Source organism: Macrobrachium rosenbergii, chromosome 20 (assembly GCF_040412425.1).
Source record: "Macrobrachium rosenbergii isolate ZJJX-2024 chromosome 20, ASM4041242v1, whole genome shotgun sequence".
Lineage (NCBI taxonomy): Eukaryota > Metazoa > Arthropoda > Malacostraca > Decapoda > Palaemonidae > Macrobrachium > Macrobrachium rosenbergii.
Genome location: NC_089760.1, coordinates 29648086 through 29665000, shown reverse-complemented (window position 1 = coordinate 29665000; position 16915 = coordinate 29648086). Strand labels below are relative to the sequence as shown.

The 16915-nt window shown below is 37.2% G+C and overlaps 1 protein-coding gene across 2 annotated transcripts in view; it reads left to right on the top strand.

Annotated features, from left to right (window-relative positions):
- Positions 1–9802, top strand: part of LOC136849190 (long-chain-fatty-acid--CoA ligase ACSBG2-like) — an 18531-nt gene extending 8729 nt beyond the window's left edge. For both annotated transcript variants that reach the window (XM_067122317.1, XM_067122316.1), the window contains exons 5-14: positions 144–307; positions 733–886; positions 1047–1285; positions 1689–1846; positions 2738–2844; positions 4643–4791; positions 5853–5981; positions 6391–6587; positions 8295–8492; positions 9030–9802. In XM_067122317.1, coding sequence (XP_066978418.1) covers positions 144–307; positions 733–886; positions 1047–1285; positions 1689–1846; positions 2738–2844; positions 4643–4791; positions 5853–5981; positions 6391–6587; positions 8295–8492; positions 9030–9228 — 1694 coding nt within the window. In that variant the 3' untranslated portion in view covers positions 9229–9802. The remainder of the gene's footprint in view (positions 1–143; positions 308–732; positions 887–1046; positions 1286–1688; positions 1847–2737; positions 2845–4642; positions 4792–5852; positions 5982–6390; positions 6588–8294; positions 8493–9029) is intronic.
- The last annotated feature ends 7113 nt before the right edge of the window (positions 9803–16915 follow it).

Below are 16915 nucleotides of genomic sequence, written 5' to 3'. Positions count from 1 at the left end.
TATACAGATATATAATATGTAAATATATATATATATATGAATATATATATATATAAATATCATATATATATATTTATATATGTATATAAATTATATTTAAATATAATTTCTTATTTTAAATACTGATACAAGACCTATTACAGGTGTCGTTTTTGCCGGAGGCCTTGTGGCAGGAGTGTATCCCAGCAACTTGCCCGAAGCGTGCAGACACATTGCCGAGAACAGCAGGGCGCAGATTATCATCGTCGAGAACGAAGTGGCTTTGAATAAATTCTTGGCAGTGAAAAAAGATTTGCCGGATATAAAGGCGAGTAATGTCTTTTGTTCCTGTGTTCTTCATCTCCCTTTGCTTTCGTTACGTTTTTACTCTTCATTCCAGAAGCAAAATTGCTTCTCTCGTATTTTAAACAATCTGAGAGATGCAATCCTGATTTAAAAACGAAATCTTTTAAGTATATCAGGAAAATCGATAATGATGCAATTCCTGCACCACAAGGAAACTTATAACGGTTATTAGACCAATACATATACATATATATACTGTACATATATATACATATATATATTGGTTTAATAAACATTATAAGTTTCCTTGTGGTATAGAAATTGCATCATTATTGATTTTCATGATACACTTAAAAGATTTTCGTTTTTAAATCAGGACTGCATGGATGTAATTTTTCCTTGTCTAATCTTAGTCCTATTAACTGAACAAGTTTTCTTCCCTTTAAGGCTATCGTGCAATGGTTAGGAGTTCCTGGTGCACCAGGAGTGCTGTCGTGGGCAGAGTTAGTTGCAATCGGTCTAGCAGAGAAAGACAACGCACTTGAAGAACGTCTGTCTTTGCAAGCTATCAACCAATGCTGCACTTTGATTTACACTTCAGGTTGGCTTTCACATGACTTTTCCTGTGATTTACTTATTGCAACACTCTGAATCATTTTCTTGGATTTCGATATTATAACGCATTGTACACTAGTATTTTAAACATTGTGAACTCGCAGTTTTGTACATGGTACTAGGAAATGACAGATGGTTCCTCATAGGTACGACTGGACCTCCAAAAGGTGTCATGTGTTCTCAAGACAACATGACTTGGACTACAAAAGAATTTCACCTTTTGTTCACTCATAAAATGGATACGAGAGTCATTGTCTCTTACCTTCCATTCAGCCATATTGCTGGTCTGTTGCTGGATTTGTATATTGGTGTTTACTCTGCTGCAACAATTTACTTTGCTCAGCCTGATGCACTGAAAGGATCGCTCGGAAAAACCCTTGTGGAGGTAATTTTTGTCTCTTTGTGTTATGGGTCCGGAATAGGGTTACAGTGTTTAGATTTCACTGTTACAATAAACCTTCAGATTCACTGAACTAATTCATCCAGTCCTCAGCTCCATGATTTCCAAAATAACCTAGATTGGACCGATTTCATTTTCCGTATCTCACTGACGCTGAGGCTCGATTTGAGATATAGCCTTCAATGAATATGGGTAATGGTAGTATCCCAACATAGTCGAGAGAAGAAATTAAATGAGGTTTAATATTAAGGTAAAAAGATCCTTCATAGACGCATATTTTTAGAACACTGCAACATACAAAAAGAGATAACTTTCTTCCTTCTGAATTGCAGGAGTAGAGTGCCAGCTGTTTTGCAGCTAAGTACATCATTGTCAATTTTCCCAACAGGTACAGCCAACACTATTCATGGGAGTACCAAGAGTATGGGAAAAAATGTATGAAAAGTTGCAGGACATTGAAGTTAATGAGGGAATCGCCAAGAGGTCTGTGGCAAAGTGGGCCAAGTCTCAGGGCCTTAACTACTACACAGCTCTTCTGTCAGGAAGGTTTGTTATGTTGATGACTTAAGCAGATTGCCTTCTCTCTGAAATAGCCTAACTTGACTGACCCAAAACATCTGTTAAATAAACATCTGTTAAATAAGAAGTGTAAAAGATAGACAGCTAAGCAGGAAGAGACTAAGGACTGAGGGAATGTTGGAAGAGTAGAGGTGGGTGGTAGGCTGATACCTACTGTAGAGTATCCTGAGACATGAGAGAATTCCTAGGTGGTGTTGTCTTACCTATAACTTCATCATAAGTGTATGCAGACGCTATTCGCTCAATGTTACTTTACAGTACTAGAGAACAGGTAGCAAGAGAGAAAGAGAGAGAGAAAGCAGAAGTTAGTATTCATTACCTGGACAAAAGTACTTGTCCAGGGGTGGACCCAAAGTCATAAGATATGCTCCTCTAAATTTAGGTCTGTTTGCAAAGCTTCTCTCTCTCTCTCTCTCTCTCTCTCTCTCTCTCTCTCTCTCTCTCTCTCTCTCTCTCTCTCTCTCTCTCTCTCTCTCTCCTCTATCACAACTGCAGTTCCCTGTCCTAACCTCATGGTAATGGCCAGCGTTGTTATGGCGCCAGTATATGCATTCAAAATCAGATGGTACCTCCACTGGTTTAATTAAATTGTTGTAATATCTATCTCATTAATTATGTATGTATGAGTAACTATTATGAAAAAATATTAAACTTATCTAATCATGGTCATTCGGCCATCTCTTCTCATTACATGCGCAAAAAATTTTAATTTCATAAAAATAGACAAAGAAAACAGTTATAATTACTCATTTTGACAGATTATCCTCATCTTCCTTACCCTAAAACTGGTCATTTTGAATTTTCGTCTCCATTACCAGTCTCAAACAAAGACAATAATGGAACCTTTCTTTGTTACAGATCTTTGTCCGCAAGCGAGAGGATGTCCTATGCATCCGCCAAGAAACTGTACATAGACAAAGTCAGGGCCGCACTAGGTCTAAATCGGTGCGATGTTTTTGTGACAGGTATGTTCTCCTACCGGTATTTTCCACTATCAGTGTGACAGAATAAGCAGATAGGCCTACTGATCCTGAGTTAAGACCTTCTCAATCTACGCCAGTTAGTCCCCACTTGTGACCTCCGAATACTTATGGGAAATATAAGTAAGGAATTGTGACATTCTTAACGTAAATGCATGAACCGAACACAATTAGTACAGCTATGCCTAAATAATGGATAGATACGTACGAAAATTATCTTTTAAAGTATAAAGGTAACGAATAGGTAAAAGACGCCATACATACAAAACACGCAGTTTCCGTATTATACCCAAATAGCATGCAGTTTCCTGTGTTATGTCCTTTTGGACTTTAGTCCAGTGGTTGGTCAGTGGTGTACTTCACTGGCCTTCCAAGACGAGACATCCCTAATCCAGATTTTCTGCAGGGCCCACTTCAGTTCTAGATATTTTGCGAGTGACTGCATCTTTTGCAATATCATAGCAAGACACTTCACATAATCCAAAGGTCACCAGACCATTAACCTCTTGATTTATTTGGAGATCTTGAATTGGTAAAGTACCCTGGTAAGGGAAAGCCCCGCCTTACACATATGCAATGACCTCAGTGGCGGACCAGCAATCTTATTAGAGTGGCTGCCATTCAAGAAGGTACCATGCAAAGGAACTATGAAGATATACAGAACACCAGCCTTCCTTGGCTGGGCCTTATGACTGGTTCGGATACTACAAGAAGTGCCTAAAATGGCAGCCATTTGTGAATCCCTGCGGCAACAAGATACTAAAAGTCAGGCCCTACCTCAGTATCACACAGGATATGTCCCTCCTTCACACCACCGTTACAAAGCCTCCTGTACGATCAGCTACACCTACCGACGATACTTCCTCAAATTCTGACCATCCCCTACAAGTGAGACATCCCAAGAACTGCTCAGTCAGACCCCACATACCCCCCCAAGCTCTTAGACCAATCTCTGAGACTGTCAACCAGGCTATAGCTTAGTTGACCACTGCATCCATTAAAACAGATCTTCATAGTAACCCCCTAGCCAATCAGCATGAGCTCACTGGTACACGGTCGACAGGAATTTGACCAATTTCCCATCTATAAGCTGTACGTGCATCTGACCACCTTTTTAGTTATGCAATCCTACCTTCGTTGTGATCTTGTACTGCTGCGTTAGGATAAAAGACTAATAACCTATTCTTTGTATTTTGTTTTGTCATTTTCGTAATTATATAAGAAAAGTCTAGGGTATATTTCTCTCAGAAAAATACCAGTGATGTCATGAATACTGAACAGCTTTCACCTACCATCTGTCCCTTTGAAAAGGTCATTATAGTAATAGTTGACATAACTCATTTGCTAGATAAGTGCTGCTAATGCAGATATTATATGCTACAAAACATGAATAATAATGATATTAAAAGGTGTGTCTGTATTTTGGTTAATCATGCAACATAGTGACGTAGACTATAATATCCTAAGCTGAAACAGAGGTAATGTAATTAAATGATAATACTGAATTCCTCAAGATTAATGCTGTAATATAAACTGTATTGTCGTCATCCTTGAAAATGGCGAAGATCATGACGATATAAAAACCTATGAGAAACTTCTCACTGCATCCTATCAGTTTACTTCCAAAGAAGAGATCACTTCTGGTCTGATCTGTTTGTTTACTTTTGTTTCAGAAACTTAGCCAAGTTTGGCACCTCCTAAAAAGGGATTTTAGGATGTCCAAACTTGGAAATGTAAATCCAGTAAGAAATATATAGAAACAATGAGGTTGTCTGAATTTCAGGAACTGCTCCTATAGCCAAGGATATACTTAATTATTTTATGAGTGTTGGCATACCCATCTGTGAAGGATGTTCCACGTCGGAAAGTTTAAGCACGGGAGGTTTGAATGAGCTCGCCCCAGGACGATACAAGTTAGGAAGCATAGGAAAGGTAATGTACATCAACTCTCTCTCTCTCTCTCTCTCTCTCTCTCTCTCTCTCTCTCTCTCTCTCTCTCTCTCTCTCTCTCTCGTGAAATTGGAACTTCAGAAGTTCAAGTGACGATGCAGTGCATTACTACCCTGATACAATTCTTGTATTATAATAATTTGCTTACATTTTCCTTATTGGTTTATTAATTTGTTAATTTATTTTTTTTTCTATTTTAATAAGTGATCACTTCTTTCTTTATTTCCCAATACCTTCTGTTACTCCTTTCTAATGAACACCATGTTCTTTGGAAGCTTGAATTTCAAGTAAATGACCCCTGTGGCCTTGTTCCATATGAATAGGGCTCATCTTCTAAATAATAATAATAATAATAATAATAATAATAATAATAATAATAATAATAATAATAATAATAATAATAATTACATAAGGAGGTTTCCGTTTTAGCAACCAGGAATCGATAAGAGCGAAATCTGTCTATCTTGCAATATAATTTTTATCTTTTTTCCGATCCCACCACTCCTATTTAAAGATTATTTCTGATGGCTCTATAGTAATTCAATTTCGACATAAAGTTTGGAATCTGGAAATGAGTGTCTCATGAATGAATATTAATAAATAAATGTATTTATTTTATTTGGCTGTCTCATTCAACAGGGTACAAAACTAAAACGAAATTACCCCTAGGGGGTTAGTGCCGTCAGTGCACCTCATGCGGTGCACTGTAGGCATTACATAAGGTTCTTTGCAGCGTGTCTTCTGCCCCTAGCTGCAACCCCTTTCGTTCCTTTTACTGTACCTCCTTTCATATTTTTTCTTCCATCTTACTTACCACCTTCTCCTAACAATCGATTCATATTGCAACTGCGAGGTTTTCTTCTTGTTACACCTTTCAAACCTTTTAATATCAATTTCCGTTTCAGCGCTGAATGACCTCATAGGTCCCAGTGCAGCCATCGGCCTAAATTCTATATTCAATTCGATTCTAAAACGAAATTACTCTATGCCATGCAGTGTGATGTAATGTTATGTGCTGTAATGTAATGTTATGTTTCTTGCAGCCAATGCGACAAGCAACCATGGAGTTGAAACCTCACCCTTTGGCCAAGCCTGGCGAAGGTGAAATCACCTACAAAGGACGATGCATTTCCATGGGCTATTTACGGATGCCAGATAAAACTAACGAAGCTGTAAGTCCTCCAGTGCTCGTTTTTACGAATTTAGCAAGATGTATATTCAGAATCCACCAGTCACTTTTTACCAGATATACGTAATTTTTAATAGCCACAAAGCCATCTTAACTTCTCGATGTCTTCTCACTTCGGAAACGCTTGTCACTACTAAGCCTAGGTGCAAACGAAGAAAGAAATGAAGGTATTCTGATGCCCGGCCGAGACTCGAACTCACGTCCGGGGTATCAGAACGAGGTAACGATAATTACAAAGTAGCTAAGTGATCTGCAAACGGAAATGAAAGCCACAAATAAAGAAACTGAGTTCTGTGAATCACGGAGATAATTTGCGTGTTAACAATCATCTAACACCATTGTACAATTATATATTACACCTTCTGACGGCACAACTCTTTTACTCATCACAGATAGAGGATGATGGCTGCCTTCACACCGGTGATTTAGGACGACTGGACGAAGATGGCTTTTTATACATAACAGGACGTATCAAGGAAATCATCATCACCGCGGGAGGCGAAAACATCCCGCCGAAGCTCATTGAGGAACACGTCAAGAGGGAAATTCCATTCCTCAGTTCCGCTATGGCTGTCGGGGATAAGAGAAAGTAAGTTAGCTTATTTTCTCTAGGTTATGAGCGTGTTCCTTTGCTGGTTTGAGTTCCTCTTTGGTGGGGGGCGGGCAGGGGGAGATTGTATTAGAATCAGTAAGAGAAAGAAATTTTTAACATGTTCATTCGGGTTACAAATCCTTTTCATAACTTTTTACGGAAGCTGGAGAGTAGTCCATCAACTTGTTCGTGTTTCTGCATCAACTGTGATGTTACTGCCGTCAGTGCACCTCACACGGTGCACAGTAGGCATTACTTAAGATTCTATGCAGCGTCCCTTCGGCCCCTAGCTGCAGCCCCGTTCATTGCTTTTACTATACTTCCGTTTATGTTCTCTTTCTTCCGTCGTATTTTTCACCCTCTCCTAACGGTTGTTTAAACATCATTTTCAGCGCTGAATGACCACACAGGTCCTAGCGCTTGGCCTTTGGCCTAAATTTTTATTCCTTCCAGTCAGTTTCAGATTCAACCAAAGTTAACGCATATACATTTCATAATGAACTCATATTCACCTTCTTCACCTAAGCCTAAGCAAGTCCAAAGCCGAGAATTTATTCCGCCCTTATATCGTGTTTTAGTTCTCTGTAAAAGAAAATTATTGAGATGGCTATTTGTCTGTTCGTCCGCACTTTTTCTGTCCGCCCTCAAATCTTAAAACTACTGAGGCTAGAGGGCTGTAAATTGGTATGTTTATCATCCACCCTCCAATCATCAAACATACCAAATTGCAGCCCTCTAGCCTCTGTGGTTTTTATGCTATTTAAGGTTAAAGTTTAGCCATGATCGTGGGTCTGGCACCGCTTTAGGTGCCAACAACACAGACCACCACTAGGCCGTGGCTGAAAGTTTCATGGGCCGCGGTTGAGAATTTCATGGGTCGTGGCTAAGAGTTTCATACAGCATTATAAGCTGTACAGAGGACACGATTGCATTTTTACTCGTTTGTTATTACGCAGTGTAAGCAATGATGGTATCTCCCAAGCAACCCATGGAATACAATACTGTTTATAGCCTAGTTAACGTGATGGGACTTACAGGCCAACGGGAATGGGCGTTAATTTGCAGTGCCTTAATATTTCTCTTGGGAACAAGTTCTTAGAATTGTAACTGTTATTGTTTCTCAAGGATGAGATCGCTTCTCTTCTGTCTGACGTTGGATACTGATCTGGTAAAATAAGAACGTTCAAAACTTTGAAAGTCGGATTCCTTATTTACTATTATCGTTCCCAGAAACGATTACGGATTCCTTATTTACTATGTATATATATATATATATATATATATATATATATATATATATATATATATATATATATATATATATATATATATATATATATATATATATATATATATATATATATATATATATATATATATATATATATATATATATATATATATATATATATATAGAGAGAGAGAGAGAGAGAGAGAGAGAGAGAGAGAGAGAGAGAGAGAGAGAGAGAGAGAGAGATAGTTACACTCATTATAACTATGTAAATTCACCCGTCAAAGAACGAACTCTGGATGTTCTGGTTTCCTAACAAAATAAAATAAAAACACCTAACTTTGGAAAAGGAAATGATTGAAGAATTGATTCCAGTCTGGCGCGGAATTCTGAACCTTCTCAAGCCAGAATTGAGTACTACAACATTCCAGAATATCACCTCAAGTCTAGTTAATACCACTTTCATTTTCCAGGTACCTGACCATATTGCTCACCTTGACTGCTGAAATGAATCCGGACACAGGAGAACCGCTCCAAAACCTGACGGAAAGTTGCCGGTTCCTTCTGAGGGAAATAGGATCTCAGGCGAAGACTGTGGCTGAGGCCGTGGCAGAGATAAAGGCCAATCCAGGGGGACCTCTCGCTTCTGCAATACAACAGGGCATTGACAGGTAAAGCACTGTTTCATTTCCAGTCAAAAGATAGTGGTGTACTTGTTACTGTTGAGTCTGGGACAGCAAAATACAGGCTTGGGAAATGTATCAGTAGTTTGTGAACAACGCAAATGAATGAAGAGTTAGCAGTGAAATAATATTACCTTAATGTTTCTGAAGCCACACACGTTCATGTATGAAATTTCCTCTGAAATGGGTGCATTTCGATTATTTAACAACTAATGCTTTCAGTGTTCGAGTAATTTAAACATAATATCTGAACATTTGCTAACATATATCAGTGAATAACGTACACAAATGCTACGTAAAACGCGAAACTCGAAATTAAATCATGTTTGGCGACTTTTCAGGAACCTCAGACTTAATCTTGAGCTTTCCAAAAATTAAATTTCTCGAAGGGAATTTGGCTCTCAGTTTTACGAGTTCTTGGACAGGAATAGATCTTACTATTTGCAGACCTTTCCTGTAAACTTTAATAAACTTATCTCAGTGGTTATTATTGAATTCAAGATTCTCATTCCGGAATTCCCACAGGTACAACGACTTCCACGCCATATCAAACGCCCAGAGAATCCAGCGGTGGACTGTCTTACCAGCTGACTTTTCCGCTCAGGGTGGAGAACTGACCAGTACCCTCAAGTTAGTAAGGTCCAACGTTGTAGAAAAATATAAAGATGTTATTGACGAGATGTATAACACTCCTAATCCAGTCAAAGTTACAAGCAAACTTTGAACTTATAGTGGTTATATTTCAGCTGTTCATAAAATGCACATGTGTTTACTAATGAGAATCCCACTGCCTTATTTCATCATGTTCTTCGTTTTTCTGGTGGACCTCATTGTACATGAATGTCGGGCAGCTGTCATGTATATTATTATTACGCCTTGTTTTGACGAGTTATATTTGCGAGTGCTCAGGTAATTAAAAACGATGAGCTATGTCCATGTAATATCAAAATACTTTTGCTTACATAATTTACTTTGACAGTAGTGCTGATACTTTTTATGGTAATTTCAACCGAAAAAAATTTATTGCCCTTTGTATATTACATTATTATTTTATGTTATAGGGTATTTTTGTTTAGACATTTCACCATAGAGAACCTTGCACAAACGACTATTGCAGGTGGTAATCCAGTATATTTTTATCTCTGCTGGAACACCTGCAATTATATAGGTATTTTAATTCTTGTTTAAACTGACTCAGGAGTCGCTCCGGCAGCTTTGAAATTTCAATGTTCTTTCTATAAAAGGCTGAAATTTTCCTTAATATGTGTTCAATAAAATATAAATATTTAGCATCTCCAGTTGACTCTCATTTAATCACAAACTTTTCATATATTTTGCTTAATTCTCAAAGATGGTGTACATTTAAACCTTAGCTCAAAAATATGTATTTTTAATGGAATATATATATATTTTTTTAATATTACTCTTGGACGCTTAACTCACTTCGACGTACAATTATTTTCCATTACACCGAACGGCATTGAAATATGAATAATTGTCATTTTGAAATATATATACTGTGTATATATATATATATATATATATATATATATATATATATATATATATATATATATATATATATATATATATATATATATATATATATATATATATATATATATATATACATACACATATATACTGTATATACATATATAGGTGTGTGTGTGTGTGGGTTGGTTGGTTTGTGCTCGCGCGCGCGCAATATGAAAGAATAAGGAGGCAAATAACCCCAGTTCGTGTGCTGAGTTACATATTTTCACATTTTTCTTTCTCCATATCACCAAACTTTTATCACAATTCCAAGCTTCGTTTTACAGAGAACAAATTCTATTGAAAAATTTGTACTCGATGAAACAATTTTTCCTAAAATTCTAGGAAAATGAACACGGAAACATTTTATTCAAAAGAGAACAATCATTGATTTATTGAGTATTGCTTTTTTCAACTTTTGTATTCAGTCTTCTGTACCTGGCTTCTGTCACCATCTAAGGTCCCCAGCTGGAAATTTTTAATTGTATGTAATCTGTTTTTTTTTTTAATCGTTATCATTTTTAATATTTCTATACTATTATTCTCATAGTAGTACTGTCATTGCCATTATTATCATACTGTTTTTTCTACTTCTGCAGCAACTGTGTGGATATTGCCGATTATAATTTTTATTATGTTATCTCATGTATCTGGATATTGTGTGTATTGTATTTGTATATTCCATGTATATGGCCCTGAGCTGAAATAAAGGGTATTATTATTATTATTATTATTATTATTATTATTATTATTATTATTATTATTATTATTATTATTATTATTATTATTTTCTCGTTTGCTTCTCCATCTATATTTCATTTCATTTGAAAACGACCAACTCCAATAATAAATGAAAATCTAGCACATGTGATGAACGTGATCACAGTCACCTCCGCCACATGTAAAATCGATTTATACATCGCGAGACAGGGAGAGGTATTATAGATTCCATTCTTATTTCCTTAGGGGATTTTGTTTCATTCAGAAAGCCAATAACGTTATTGTAAAGCGTATCCTCTTTTTGCCCTTCACTTTCAGAGCTTTGATTTGCATATCTGTCTGATTTCTGATTCAATATTTGTCATTTCAATTTCCATTTTATCATTTTTTTTTCTCCATTCTCTGTTCCTCTTTCTTATATTATCATTCTTCTATTTTGTAATTAATTTATTCTCTTTTCTCTAGGTTTATTTCCACACTCTGTTCCGTGGAAGCTTGCTCAATGAATTAATGACCATATTGGCTGGCTTAATAATAATAATAATAATAATAATAATAATAATAATAATAATAATAATAATAATAATAATAATAATAACTTTCACCTCTACAGGAATAATTAATCTGTGTTCGTGGAAGCAACCTATCAAGTTCAATTAATTAGCATTACAGTCCCGTCTTTCAATATTTCTGCTGATTTTGATGCTGCTCACGTAACGCGGTAAGCATAATTTTGATGGAACCGGATGAGAAAATGCCTAATAAAGCCCGTCAGCTCACTACTTTCCACATTTATTCGGCCTTAATTCAGAAATCTGTCTATTTATGCGTCCGTCTGCTGTGAATGTGACCAGTTTCAAGAGGCTAGTCTCGCCTCTTTTCTGGGTTAGACTCTGGTATTATCCTTTTCTTTGCTTCTGTCAGGCCTGGAAATAACCGTAGGTTATGGTACTAGCAGCCTTCCACAGCGTACGCTGGCCCTAAAAGAAAACGGGGCCTGTAATACTCGTAGATTGAGACACCAGCAGCCTACCCCAATGAAGAATTAACAGGGTACTATTGATCCTTTCCCGACGTACACTGGATTCAAAAGAAAACGGGGGTTGTAATACTCATAGGATGAGACACAAGCAGCCTACCCCAGTGCAGGATTAATGGAGTACTATTAATCCTGCCCCAACGTACACTGGATCCAAAAGAAAACGGGGGTTGTAATACTCATAGGATGAGACACAAGCAGCCTACCCCAGTGCAGGATTAATGGAGTACTATTAATCCTTCTCTGGATCTGAAAGAAAAGGGGGTTGTTATACTCGTAGGTTGAGACACCAGCAGCCTACCCCAATGCAGGATTAATGGAGTACTATTAATCCTGCCCCAATGTACACTGGACCTAAAAGAAAACGGGGGTTGTAATACTCGTAGGTTGAGACACCGGCAGCCTACCCCAACGTACACTGGATCTTAAAGAAAACGGGGGTTGTATGTCTTATTTCAGACATCGCAGTGTAAATACGCTTTAATCGTTACGCCTGTATCATGCTCCCTTTGACGTAACTACGAAGTTCTCCCTCGATCTCCGAACTTAAGTTTGGATTAATCGGAACACAACCGAGCGATTTGACGACTCAAGTCCGCCAAGTTCATCACGGAACGTTGCTCCTCGAGGTTCACCTGCAGCCTTTAATTAAGGCGAGTTTCCTAACAGCTTCCGAGTTCCAAGTCTCTGTCTCTATTAATCCCGGGGCTATTACTTGTAGACAACGTTGAAGGAGGAATACTGTGCTGGCCTCTCTCTCTCTCTCTCTCTCTCTCTCTCTCTCTCATTATCCGTCTGCCTCTGTTCTAACGCAGTGAAGACATTGATTTTAAGGGAGTATCATCAAGTAGAGAATCTACTTTATATAATTGATTTTATTTACTAGTTGGCAACTTTTCTGCGTTCTCTTTCTCTCTTTTAGATTTCATTTTTTTAACTTATTGTAAATACAATTCAAAATCAATTTAGCAGATCACCTTGAACGGATGTCCGAAGTATGACGTAATACCGCAGATAAAATAATCCTAGATCAAAATCTCAAAAAAGCGAAAAAGTTTTACGAAGAGTCAGTTACAACTAAAAGTAAATTCCCCATACAAAATCGATTTCAAAGAAATCCGTAGGCCTATTCAGCAACATAAAAAAAAGACCCTGTTTTACAAGATTAAAAGAGACATTAAAGAATGACCTTGGAAAATGCTTTCCGAGTTCCTGCCTCCGAGCATTTAATTTGATGGATGAGAGAACCGGAATGGAGTCGGGCCAAAGGGAGTCACTCCATTACGAGAGGATCTCTTAACAAATTTAGGCGACCTACTAACTGGGGGATGATATGCTGCAGATAGACTTTAAATGTGATTTGTTGACTTGTTTGTCTGTTTGTCTTTCTGTCTGTCTGTCTATCTATCTATCTATCTATCTATCTAACTAATATATATATATATATATATATATATATATATATATATATATATATATATATATATATAATATATATATATATATATATATGCCCTTGTTTATCTGATTTTTACTTATATTTAGTTATCATTCTCTTTTCATTTTGAGTATTCTTATCTGTTAAAGTCTGCTGAGGAGGTTAATGAAGGTTTTGTTTTTTTTCACTCAGGTGAATAATAATAATAATAATAATAATAATAATAATAATAATAATAATAATAATAATAATAATAATAATAATGGTCAGATTTTTATAATAGTTATGCACCCTTCAGGGTTACATTGTCGAATATTGTAAAATGGAATATTGTAAAATGCAGAAGTCTCATATTGATAGTAAACCCTGGTTACTAATGCTACAAAATCTATACAAATCCTATTCAGTACAAGAGCTTACAAAGCCAATCTCACAATCCTAACACAGCAGTTTCCTAATAGCTGAAGTTATGACTTGGACCATCGACGGATGGTCTCTTGTTTGTCACTTTTCAAAAGCTATATTTCAACAGAGATCTTTCACATTCACAATTGATCCCTGACCCCCTTTATCTGCCGAGAGCAACCAGATTCGCTGAACAGCAGCACCAATATTCAGTAAATGTGCCCCGCTGTCGAACTTCTCCAAAGTTCCAGAGGTCCTTTATTCCTCACACCGTTGGACTGTGGAACCCAGGGAATTCCATCTGTTGCTCGCGAGCACCACTATGCTTTCTGCCATGGTTCCCAGTGATCTTTCACAATGGTTAAAGTGGTGCTCGCAAGCTGCAACTCTTTGTAGGCCTAGGACTGACATCATCAGTTAACGAGCAGAACTACCAATTGTATATGCATAGTCAGGCACTGATGCCAGAGTTGCATTATTTCCTGCGTGTTTTTTTTTTATTCTTAATTACGTCTTCATGGCGCATAACACGTTAGCAGGTTAACCCCCGCCTGGAAACAAGACAGTGTACAGTAACTACCATTTCCTCATCACAGGGCACCACTACATTGCGCATGCCCAACTAAGGCTGTTATCACTACGTCTGGAAAAAGTAGCTCAGGTCGATGGTCAAAAATATCCAGAGATGGAAGCCTTTGTTCATGTTGTTCCAGGCACGATGGAGTGGAATGGAATACAGAAATTAAGCCAACGGCCTAAAACAGGGACCTATGCGGTCATTCAGCTCTGAAAGGGAAACAGAGTAGAAAGGTTTCAAAGGTGTAACAGGAGGAAAACCTCGCAGTTGCACTATAAAACAATTGTTAGGAGAGGGTGGATAGCAAGATGGAAGAATGAGCATATGAATGGAGGGGCAGTAAAAGGAATGAAAGGGGTTGCAGCTAGGAGCTGAAAGGACGCTGCAAAGAACCTTAAGTAATGCCTACAGTGTACCACGTACGGTGCACTGACGGCGCTACCCCCCTACGTGATCTAGACACAATGAAGCTTATGTTCTCTTGCATTGCATTTCACTACATGACCTCAGAGGGATTAACTGACCGAAAATCAACTTTAACTCTACAACGGATGTGACGACACACTACAACCTATAACAACTAAATAAAGACATTTTCTGTGAATTAACGCTTACCTGAAAACAACTGATAACTGTTTTATCTAGTCTGCTGCTTTTTTTTGCATGAAAAGGTTGTTTTTCTATTAATTTCTAAGAAAATCTGCACAAAAAAGGTGATATAAAAATCATGTAATTATCTAAAACATTTAATGAAAGTGATGTTTTCAGGTCTTCCTTCCTTATTAGCAATGAACGCATTCCAAGAGTCTTTTTTTTTTCTCTGATGAAAACTTCATCGGCGTTTTTAAATCATCAGTGGGAAAAGGAGGAAATTGTAGGTCGGTCAGAACCGCATTTTCATCATCAGAAAATTGATCTCTTAGTCGAGGAAAATACATTTTTTTTTAATAAATGGAAACTGATACCCAAGGTTTGCAATCATGTATTTCATCATTTACGATTTTCAGTTGAATTTTTTCTTTTTCCGAAATGATTTATTTCCTAGATATCTATTTTCACTCGACATTTGAGCTGTAAGGTTTTATTTTCCATTTTACTGCATACAGGTTACTGATTTATTTATATATATGTGTGTGTGTGTAATATATATATATATATATATATATATATATATATATATATATATATATATATATATATATATATATATGCCTGTATGTGAGTAAAGACATGATCATGACAAAAGAAATTTCAAGCGTCTGTATTTGCCTCAATGAGTTTTTAACTTCCTGGTTTTGGATACCTTCTCTATCTTGAGAGCTTATACCCAAGAAGGAAATATATGAAGGAAACATATGACCACAATTCTCTTTGCAGTTTCATGGTCTTGAGCCTCCTCCTACAAGAAGCGAATCTCGATACCCAACAGTTTAACCAGAGTTTATTTCGATTAAGCTGGCAAGGGGAGACATTGCACTAGAACCGAAATGAACCTACCTTTTCCCAACAGTGACATAATGGAGTGTTTGCTAATGAGTCAATTGTAGGAATACTGCACGCTAGTCCATGGTCTAGACTAGAGAATACGTATTCTCTAGACCTAGCTCCAGCTCAAGGTTCAATGAAGAGCCCCAGACTCTCCTTTTTTTTACGTGACCGTCTGTTCTAGTTAGCTATCACGTTTACCACATCATTTACGTAATATACACATAAGCACATCATAAGAAAAAATGTTTCTAAGTTTGTTAATAGTTTTCTTCTGAAGGCACAAGTTACGTGGATTTTTAGGGCATGTCGAAAGAGGCTGATGGTATTTGTAATCAAGACAAGAATACACTGCAGAGAGAGAGAGAGAGAGAGAGATTTTGGGATTTCAGTGCTTCAGCTACGATGGCTAACATAAGTGTTAAAAATCAACGCTATTTTTTTCTAGTAGCAACTTACCTGATGGTATTTCACAACCGATGCCTCTTCATCTATAGGACTGAAATGGTGGTTAGCAGTAATCTCCAAGAGTAGAGTAAGAGGTGTAGGGTAACTGTTCTGCTGGACTGCACCTCGTCAACAATTCCGATGCTTACAGCCCACAGGGACACTTCGTCGACTCCTTTTGTTGTTTCCCGTGGCTCATTTTCAGTGATACTACCATCGTTCCTGTAAAATCAACAAGGCGATGTGATTAAAGAAGGAATATTTCTAAATCAATTTTAACCTTCAAATGACATTCATGAAAAAAAAATCTTTACTAAAATAAACAGCAATCTTAATGAACTGAGCAAAACTTTTCAAATTAGCTGCAAAAACTTCAGAAACGTGTTTTTAGCTACATCCATAAATTATCTCTCTCTCTCTCTCTCTCTCTCTCTCTCTCTCTCTCTCTCTCTCTCTCTCTCTCTTTTCCCTTTCCCGCCCACCGAGGAACGTGAGGACGAATATATTTGAAAAATGGTGAAACTATTTCAGGGAAGTTGAGTAAAACCTTAAGAACCAGGTAATTGGATCTAGAGATCTGGAAGGCGTGCCTCGGTCAGGAAGAAGGCTTTCCTTGTCCATTAGTTCAGTCACTTCTGACACGAACTTCATGACTTCTTCTTCTCTTCTGTCTTCTTGTTTACCCAGAGACTTGAAAAGAAGCTGACTGTTCTTTTCTACCATTTTTATTTTTATCCATGTTCGTTTTGAACTGCTGTGGTCAG